The sequence below is a fragment of the Brassica oleracea genome, chromosome C7, assembly GCF_000695525.1.
Source record: "Brassica oleracea var. oleracea cultivar TO1000 chromosome C7, BOL, whole genome shotgun sequence".
Taxonomy (NCBI): domain Eukaryota; kingdom Viridiplantae; phylum Streptophyta; class Magnoliopsida; order Brassicales; family Brassicaceae; genus Brassica; species Brassica oleracea.
In genome coordinates this window covers 2,746,178-2,756,467 of record NC_027754.1, presented here as the reverse complement: position 1 = coordinate 2,756,467, position 10,290 = coordinate 2,746,178, and the positions used below count along the sequence as shown (strand labels likewise).

The 10,290-nt window shown below is 36.4% G+C and overlaps 2 protein-coding genes across 2 annotated transcripts; both read left to right on the top strand.

Moving 5' to 3' along the window:
- The first annotated feature begins 7,363 nt into the window (after positions 1 to 7,363).
- Positions 7,364 to 9,935, top strand: LOC106301174. Its single transcript, XM_013737517.1, has 2 exons — positions 7,364 to 7,638; positions 7,979 to 9,935. The coding sequence occupies exon 2, from the start codon at positions 8,758 to 8,760 to the stop codon at positions 9,592 to 9,594; it is 837 nt and encodes a 278-aa protein (XP_013592971.1). The 5' UTR covers positions 7,364 to 7,638; positions 7,979 to 8,757; the 3' UTR covers positions 9,595 to 9,935.
- On the top strand, positions 7,970 to 8,586 carry LOC106302357. The gene is made up of 2 exons (XM_013738884.1): positions 7,970 to 8,524; positions 8,575 to 8,586. Exons 1-2 carry the CDS (start codon positions 7,970 to 7,972, stop codon positions 8,584 to 8,586), a joined length of 567 nt encoding a protein of 188 aa, XP_013594338.1.
- Positions 9,936 to 10,290: the final 355 nt, after the last annotated feature.

Here is a 10,290-nt window from a genome sequence, read left to right as displayed (position 1 = left end):
AGGCGTAAATTTACACATTTCACACATAGAAACCAATTGCCTATCACTGTTCACAAAAACATGAGGTGTATCCTTAGGCATATCTCGAAGCATTGATTCTGGTAGTGCGTAGCTAAGTTCTAACTCATTACTCAACTTTTTTTTTTTTTGAACAACACTCATTACCCAACCTATTTATACCAAAATCTTCATGAACCATCTCAACCATCTCATCAAACTTCAAGCCTTCTTTAATGGTAAATAATTTACCTCCTGCTCTTGTATTCACCTTGAATCTCCATGATTCTTTATTCATCTTCCAGTCTCCTAAAACTCCAGACAAATGCAACATGATTTTCCTAAAGAAAAATAAAACAGATTTACTGTCACAATAAAATTAGAAACTGAAATATGATTCATGAATCAGAATTAGAAACTGAAATATGATTCATGAATCTACAAACCTCTAAGAGGAAGAATCTGTGAAACTAAGAGAAAAAGGGGAAAAGTTTCAGAAATGGCGAGGAGAAGAAGACGAGAAGAGGATACGCGTCTTGATTTCTTTTTTTTTTCAAAATAATAAAAAATAGATATTATGTAGATATATTAAAAAGATATTAGATAGATTCTGTATGATTTTTTTTAAACAATATTTAAACAATATATTAGAAATTACGATTTAAAAAAAAACAAATTTTAAGCAATATATTATAAATATTAAGAATGGGTAATTAGGTAAATTTATATATATAAGTGTATTTTTCCAAAAATTTAAATAAGGGTGTAGTTTTCAAATTATAATCTTATTTGAGTGCATTTCTCCAAATTTTCCCTAAATTGAAAGATTGTAATCTTTTAAATTGGCTAAATATTAGGTAATTTAATATAATACCTATGATTTATAAGGAAACTCATATTCATCATTTTTTTGTAAATTCATTTATTAAAATTAATTATATTTATGAGTGAAAAAGAAATGACATTAGATGTAAATATAATAAAAATTCAAGGGCAGAATCCAAATTTTTTAAAATAGGATCATGCTTTAATAGTATAGATATTGCAACATATATCAGTTCATACAATATTTATTCATTTTATACATGTTCTTGGTCAAAGATGTTATATATTAACATCAATACTATTAAAACAGAAGCACAAAGTTGGACCCAATTTGTTTCTTGGTGATTTTTTTTTTAACTATATTCTATATAATTTTTGCCTAACACAATAATGTTAATAACTAACCACCCTTATGTATAACCTAATTATGGTAAGATTTAACATATAAATCTTCAATTTCTAAATATGGACCCAATAATTTCACCTAATATTTCTACATTAATTATAAATATCAAAAAGGAAAACATGTTTAATAATGTTGTGGGCGTTTAACCGTGATCATAATACACCTTTATGTGATACAAATTTATTGTTAGTTACTAATGTCATAGCCACATGTATTATGTTATTTAATTTGGTGCTTATTTGTGAAATAACCAAAGAAAAAAGAAAATTTAGTTTTGTAGAGAGAAGAATAGAGAGAGGTAAGAAGAGAAAAGAAGAAAGAGAATGTGATTTTGGTTAGATAATGAATTATAATTGTTTTTATTGGTTTTCTCACTCAATTTCCCTATTATTTATCTTCCTATAATATATTTATCTATCTATTTATACTAATAAAGTTGATTAGAAATGTTCCTCCTTATGCCACCTCAGCAAATGGTTCTTCTTCTTTAGACATGTGTCATTCCCTCTGTAACCATCTGAAACTCTTTTCTCGCGGATTGTTGTAAACGGGATGTGCTTATAAATCTTTATATATAAAGTTAGCTTTTTCTCTTCTTACGACAAGTGGCAAGGGAGTTTGATGACATGTGTCTTTCATATTTATATTTTTTTTACATTTTAAGTCATTTTTCTTATAGATTATTGCAATTTAGCGAAGTACTTTCTAATTATGCACTATTTACTCTTTTAATATTAACAATCTTTGTATAAAATTTGATAATTTATTTTATTGGTCACTAAAATTCAAGATGAATAAAAAATCTTTATATATAAAATTAATAAATAATTTTAAATATTTTCTATTATTTTTGTTATTTTACCATTTTCTATTATTTTATGAGGAGATGATTCATGATGAGGAAGAAGAGAAGCACGACAGGCAAAGCCAAGATAAACTTATGTATACAGACTCCCAATCACAACAGGAGAGGTATGATTCGGGAAGAGGCGTCGGTATGGATATCGAGGAAGAGGTCGTGGTAGATTTGGATATCAACAAAACGGATATTATAGGCAAGAGAGAGACGCATCAAAGGTTGAGTGTTACCGATGTGATAAGATAGGTCACTTCGCTCAGAACTGCCCACCAACTTCCACAAATAACCAAACTAATAAGAAAAAAATAGAATACAACACATAATCTAAACCTACAACTTCCACAACCAAAAGAAAAAAGCCAAATACTATAGTAACACTAACTCAATAAAAGTTTGGAGCTGGAAAAAGATCAACAAAGAAAACTAACTTACCTCATCTTACCAATAATATCATGGATAAAACAAGCAGATGTTAGAAAAGATAAAAGGATATTCCTTCTGTTCCAAAATATTTGATGTTTTGAGTGTATGCACAAGAATTAAGGTATACACTTTTTTCTAAAAAAACATTAAAAATATAAACCAAAATTAATTAATCCAATCCTTAAAAATAAATATAAAACATCACTGGTCACACAGTTTTCAATAAAATTTAAATTAATATAAAATATCAAAACATCATCTATTTTGAAACATCATAAACTTTCTAAAACATCATCTATTTTGGAACAGATGAAGTAAAATATAAGACAAAGCATTCTCCCGAGCTCAAAGGAGTGTGATCAAGCACCAACCCAAAAAATCCAAAAACCTCAAAAAGGTCAGAGAAAGAATAATCATCAGGAGACCAGAGTCACCACGAAAGAAGACACATGCCTCAAGCACCGGAATCACAACCACCAGCTAAAAGGTAAGAAGCACCTTACAAAATAAACAAGCACATACAAGACGTTCATGCCAGCGAAGAACCACAAAGCTCTAAGTAGAAGAGACCAAAGCTCCAAAGACTAACTCCGCACACCTACACCATGGAAAGCAAGAGAAGAAAAGAAACAACCTGAGGGAGGGAGACTGGAAGCCTACCACCGAAAAACAAGAGCTCAAACTTTAGACTAGAAATAACCTTCCAAGCACACAAAGCATACACAGAAGAAAACACTATCCAAACCTGGAGTAGCAAATATGGCGAAAAAAGAGCCACCAGAGAAGCGAGCAACAATGAAAGGGCTACAAGATGAGAGAACAAAGATAGAAAAGGAGACGAAACAAAATCATCAAACCGTGGAGCCATCCTCGAGCTATGAAAAAGAGCATAGAAGTCAGATCACCAACAACCAGATCTTGAAAACCAAGACGAGCAGAGACTATCGACGGCAAGTCAACGAGAGGAAGACAACATCAAAGACAACTGAACTCTGACCCAACCCAACGAGATGTAGTTCCTAAAATTAGCCAAAATCTAAAAAAGAAGCGGACCAATATTGACCAAAACAACCTACAACACAGTGAAAAACAACCGCACAATTGGAAATTCGTAAGCATAATCTATAACAAATGCCAGATAATATCACAAGAGATGAATGTGAGGAAAAACAAGAACACAAAGGTGAGTCTTTTCTCAGTGATGGCGAGAAGCACCGCACACCGGAAAGGTAAGCGAATTACATAGATGGGGACGGCTCAAGGTCAAAATATGGAGAATGGCCAAAAAAAATTTAAAAGAGTAATGTTCAAAAATGTGACAAATTAAAATACAATTCTGACGCTAAAACCATCAATCTTAAAATTAAGAATTGCCTAAATGCAAAGTTATTAAAATTCAATATAATTTACATTAGAAGCTCACTTCACCACACAAGTACTATTATACACACAGCAACACATTATTGAAAAACAAAGACATAATATATTAACATATTATCTAATGCTACATAACACAATAAAACATCAAATAATTCTCTTTACAAATAAGACTGACCACTTAATTACATCATCCAAAAAATCATATCTAACAGCAATAAAATAATATCCCGCGCGAAGCGCGGACACCCTTCTAGTGTTTAAGATAATGAGCTCTTATATGTTTTTCCTATCTTCTCTCGCGGTTAACGATTTCTTTTCTCTGTAACTGTAGGCTATTAAGCTTCCATGCATTCATTTCATGATATGCCATCAACTTGAGTTTTAAATCAGGTCTTCGTAGCTGCATCAAGACGCCATTAACTCTTTAGTTCCTCATCTCTCATCTGCAGTTTTTTTATTGGTTTAATATACAGTAACCATTTGCTTTGCTTCAGATCTAAGAAGACTCCACATGGTGATTTTGTCGGCCCAGTTTCAATCCCTAATACCACTTAAGAATTGTTTGATTGGAAGCGGCAGTACCTAAAGTCACTGTTGATCGGCGATTCGTTTTCAGGTTTTGCTTTCATCCTACTCTAACTATTTTATGAAATCTGATGCATGTTCTTCAAAGAGAAACACATATAAATTCTTGGAACGATTCACTTTTGAGGTTTTTTAAAACCTTCTTCTTTGACCAGTTTATAAAGATCTGATGTTATAACTTATAATGTTTTCGTATCGCCGCGGAACAACAGCCGGGTCCGCCATGTCTACCCCGAAGATATTTTTGGTGTGAGGATAGCGGACAGAGAAATTAACAGTAAGTCTTAGGAAGGAATTGACTTAAAGAGGGTGGGCAAGTTTAAACATTGCAAGGCAGAACAAACCACTTTGGTCAAAGGTAATTGCAATAGAGAGGTGTTGGCAAGGCGATGAAGCGTCGAGATTAAATGACTGCATTCTTAAGGTATCAAAAAAAAATTCAAGTTGACTTTTGCCCCAAACGTTTGCAGTTTTCCAGTTTTATTAATGTTGTTTTTTATTGTAGGCTCCTCATAGTGCGAGGAATTCAGCTTCAAAAGACAGTGTTCCTTTCTTGCAACTCCCTCATTTCAATGAATTTACCGCTAAAAAGATAGCATTGCATGTTAGATATTCCAAAAATTTGAAGAGCTTTACTTGGAAGAACGTCCTAAACTGGTCGGGGAGGTTGCTGGTTTGTCAGAGAGAACTCTGGTAGACATCGAGAAGGTGTTAAAAATTGTGATTCCTAGGCAATAGTTCAAGCTTGCAAAACTGAAGGCAATAGTTCAAGCTTGGATCACTCTGAAATTTTCCAGTGGACTCTTAGGAGCTATTCCTCACTTACCTTACCACAAAGAGGAATGCTTATGGGTTGTTCTTGCGGATTCAAACAATGTCTGGTTCTTTCAGAAGGTTAGTTCCATGGATGAAGCTGAAGCTATACACTCTTCTTCAAGTGATATTAGGTAGACACTGAAAAGTTTAGGAGCAAGCGTCGAGGCAAAGAACAATGGAGTTAGAGAAGGTTAAAAGCCGATCAAGATTGGTAATAGAGAAACGCCTGAAACATGCAGAAGATACTTATAATTTGACTTGCTTATGAGTTCTACCTAGGAAATGCTCGGATCAGTTGTGATCAAAAGACATCACTGAAAGTCGAGGTTTTGAGAAGAACCAATGATTTCGAGGGTGAGGTTGCAGAAGAAGGTATGGAGGAGGAAGAAGAAGATGAGAATGAAGAGAATTATGAAAGCAAATATAGTGAGGACGAGGAAGATAAAAGAAAAGGATCATTCGACCAAAAAAAAGGTTCAATGATAGTAAACAAGATGGGTCGAGTTCCAAAGAGTCGGGCTCAGATGAAGATTGAGAAACAAAAAGGCCTTAAACTTGCATTGTGTAGATTTTGTCTCCCAAATTTGCCAACAATACTCAAAAGAGTTTAGCATGTTAGTTTTTCTTTTGCTGATTTCGTAACTGTCTTTGGATTTTGATGGTTTTGACATTCGTTGAGTCTTCAGTTTACGTTTAAATTTGACTCTTCTAAGCTTTACTGTAAAATAAGTTAAAGCTTCCTATTTCAGTTAATTCCATGGCTTTGGACATGATTAGAGGTTTAACGGTGAACAGAGGCTGTTATGGCCTTATGGGAACTTGGTGGTTATTTCGCTGTTTATCAAATATACCAGAGTAAATAATAAAATTTGAGGAGGTGGACATAACCTTTTTTCCCCCAAACTGGATCATTTCATATATTTGAACAGAACCACGTACAATAAAACAGAGTGTGCAGCAGGATAAGTTGTTCAGAGGCATAGATAGAGACCCATTGGAACTAGTCAGGTATGCAGAGAGTGAGTGTCAAGCTTGGCATAATGCGAAGGAAACTATATATGTTCCTCCACAGGGACAACCTGATGAAGAAACACAGGCCTTAAGCTTGGATAATATTTGCATGGTGGATGGTTCGTGGACCTCCACAGCTCAGTCTAGTGGAATGAGATGGGTCTGGAAGGATAGCATGAGGAAGATTCAACTTATGGGGACCAGGAACTTAATGCGGCAAGAAACATACAACAAGCTACATTTTAGTTAAGTCAGCTTGAAACCAGCACCAACAGGTTTGTGCAACTGGTAGGTCTGGCTCGGCACAACTTGAATCACACCTGGTTGTTCTGCAACACCACACCAGAGCCCCCAAAAAAAATCACATCAGGAAAAACAGAGCATGAACAAAAAAAAAGACCTATCTTCTTTTCCAAGCCTACATACTAAGAAAATGTGCCATCATGACTTACACATGATTCTATTTCTACTAGCTAGAAATCTCATCATATGCCTATCTTAACATTGAAACATAAACATCCAAAAAAAAAAAAAAAAAAACAGAGTGTGCAGCAGAGCCAAAAAGAACTCAGCACCTTCACCCGCAGCATTAACCTGCACAAAAACTTCCACTATACTTCCTACGCTACCAAAGTCTTCACAGTTGAACATAGATGTTCCTTTCATCGACAAAAAAAAATGAAGTGGACATAACCTTACACTTAAAAAAGTTTAAAATAGAAAAAAATATATAACAAAAATGAAGCAGATCCACATTTGTGCGGTTGAAATTACGGGATGGAAAAACAGCTACTCTAAAATTATTGAATATCAAAAAACTATACAAATAAAGGGGAAAAAAACATGTTGATTATAACTTATAAGCATTAAAACCAAAAACATTTTATCAAAAAAATTATAAACAAATTTTTTAAAGATATCACATTAGTTAACCATCTAATCTTTTAAGCTATATTAATAAAAGATTTAACAGACCAATAAAATAAATATCATCGCGCGCGGACAAACCACTGGTATATATATATATAAAAATTATATATCTTTTCCAGAGGCGACGGCAAGGCAATTTACTTCTAGGGTTTTGATGTTCGAGATTGGGATCCGGGCTCTGAAAGGAAGATTCGGGATCGGGGAGATCTATGGATTGGGGGAAGGGTGAGAAAATCGGATTCATTTAATGGAGATTCGTGTTTCGAATGGTCGGAGACGAAATTAATGGGCAATCTGCGGGATTTCCATATGCTGGGAAGGAGGATTGGGATTAATAGGCAATGGTTTTTATTAAGATCTTCCATATGGATGCGGTATCCAGAAGATCAATCACAGGGATTACGAGGTATGCGATTTGGTATCATAAAAAGAAGATCTTTCACTTCTGTTTTAGAAAGTCGTAATCTGGCTCCCCGATTCCATTATCATGTAGTGGGGGGAAATATGGACATTAATATGGATTTCTTTGGGCTTTTTGGAAGTTTTCCTTGCGCTTTGAGAGATTTCACAATCAATCACAGAGGATTCAGTTTTAATGATATTAGGTTTTCGCAGGGGGTTCTCATTGAGGGGTGGATCTATATAAGGATTAGGAGCTTCGCTCTAGTTACTATCTCAGACTTTCATACGAGTTTCTTACATCGTTTTTCTTGTCTTTGTTTTTGGTGCTGGTGATCATGACTCAGGGTCATTTGATTGGAAATGTTGGTAATGGGAAATCTGGTGAAGGGAATCGCAAACGTTTGAAGATCTATGTTCCTCATTTTGACAACTCCGGCTTGATCAAGGGTTATTCCAAGAATCTTATCGGAAGATGTATGTATCCGGAGGAACAAAACGTTAAGGCTCTGCTTGTGATGTTACCAAAGATTTGGAAGGTGGAGGATCGGGTGGTGGGCGCAGATTTGGGGCTGGGAAAGTTCCAGTTTCATTTTGAGAAAGAAGAGGATTTGGTGGCGATCCTGGAGATGCAACCCTATCACTTCGATTACTGGAGGATGGCCAAAGACTTTCCCTCAGAAATCCCGTTTTGGATCAAGCTTGAGGGGATACCAACAGAGTTCTGGTCAACTCCTATCTTCCAGAGCATTGGGGATGCAATAGGGGAGACAACGGATGTAGATCTGGATTATGGTAAAATGCGGGTGATTTTGGATGGTCGAAAGGAGCTGTGTTTCGATACTACTGTGGATTTCAAAGGGGGAGAGTTCTACGAGGGAGAGGAGGCTCTGGTTACTCTAAAGTATGAGAAGCTTTTCGTTTTTTGTTCTATTTGCTCGAGTCTTTGTCATGATCATGATATTTGCCCCTTGAACCCTAACCCGGTGAAGAAGAAGGAAGTAAGAGAGGGATCTGCTGTTAGAAAGGATGATCGTGCACGGAGCTACAAAGGAGTGGTGATTAATGGAGATGGGGGACGCCAAGGATCAAAAAGGTTACTCTGGAAAGGGCAAAGGCAAAATGTATGAGGAACAAGAGATCTTATTCGAACCGTAACCATGGTAGATTCGAGGAAGGAGGTTCCCGGAATCGCAACTCTCGATGGGAGCAGCCTAGAGGCAAGTTTGAGGAGGAGAGAGGTCGCTCTTCCAGAGATCAACGAAGAGAGAGAAGTCCCCTGGGCAAGCCTCGAGTGGAAGCACATGAAGAAGGAGAGATCTGTCTAGAAGGAAGTGGGAGCAATAGTCTGCAACATGAGGCGATGCCTAAGCCAGCTACTCCATCAAGGACGCAGCCGGGAACATCTCAGCCTCTCGGTGATTCAGGTATGGTAGCGAAACTTGTGGAGCAGGAAAACGGTGTAGAACTTGTTAGGGAGAAGCTCGATGTTGCAAATAATTGCCTAGATAAGGAAGGAATTAATGTGGAACTTGAGCGGTCCAAAGAGGTTGTGGAAGCAGGTGTTATGAATCTTGACGGGGAAAGAATGGAGCTGGGAGAAGTACCTGAAAATTGGGAGGAGGCTGATGCGATATTGGAGCTTGTGGACGAGTTTCAGAATCTTACAGATGGGGAAGATAAGGAGGTGAGCAAGGATGATGCAAGTGGGGATCTTGAGGAAAGTTTGGTTCTTGGTAACACTGAGGGTCTTGAAAGCACAACTACTGCGGGAGAGAAGAAGGCTGGTACTCGCAAACAACTGTTCTCAATAGCCGCAGGTGGAAACAACATGAAGAAGTTTGCGCAAGTGCTTCACTCACCTTGCAAGCGCACGACAGTCAAGCAAGGTGTGCGTAAAGGAGGTGGTGCTAAACAAGCGGAAGAGAAGGGTCCCTCACACCCTAAACAGCCAAAACCTTAAGAATTTTTATGGATTTGAACACAATTTTAGCTAAGGTTTGGGATTGTTTGGGTTTCTCTACTCTGGTTTTTATTATGCTTTTGATAAGCTCTACGAGCTTTGCTAGTTTTCTTTTCGGGTTTGTTTGGGTCAGGGTGGGGTCTTTGTTTGGGTGTTGTGGTCTCGGCTTATTTGCATTATGGAATAAAATTTTCTGTTTTGAGTATGGTTTTTGGTGTCTGAGGCTGCAGAGTGTTCTTTTAATTTATTGGATAATGATGAATTGTGTTGTTAATGTTGGTCATTTTAGTGTTCTACTATCTTATGACTGGATAAATGATTACATATGGCTTATGGGTTTCTGGTTCATGCTCAAGATGTGTAGAACTGTATCACAATTATCATCACTACAACTGGTCTCTTTAAACCAGTTGCAGACAAGAGATTTGGAGCTGAGGAAGGCTTGCTGGAAAGCACAGGTTTCGTTATGGGATGGCAGGCTACGCGATATCGTAACAATATTACGTACTTTACGTATGTTATTGGTCGTGATTAGCGATTGGATGTGGCGTGTTGGGAAAGTCCACAAGAGGCTCTCTCAAGGTGTTTGTTTAGTTCAGGGAACAATTTGTATTTGAGTTTATTTTGGTTTGACTATGGTATGGGAAAAAAGTTGCACAATACTAACATTTCATTTGCAAAATACTTCTACTTATT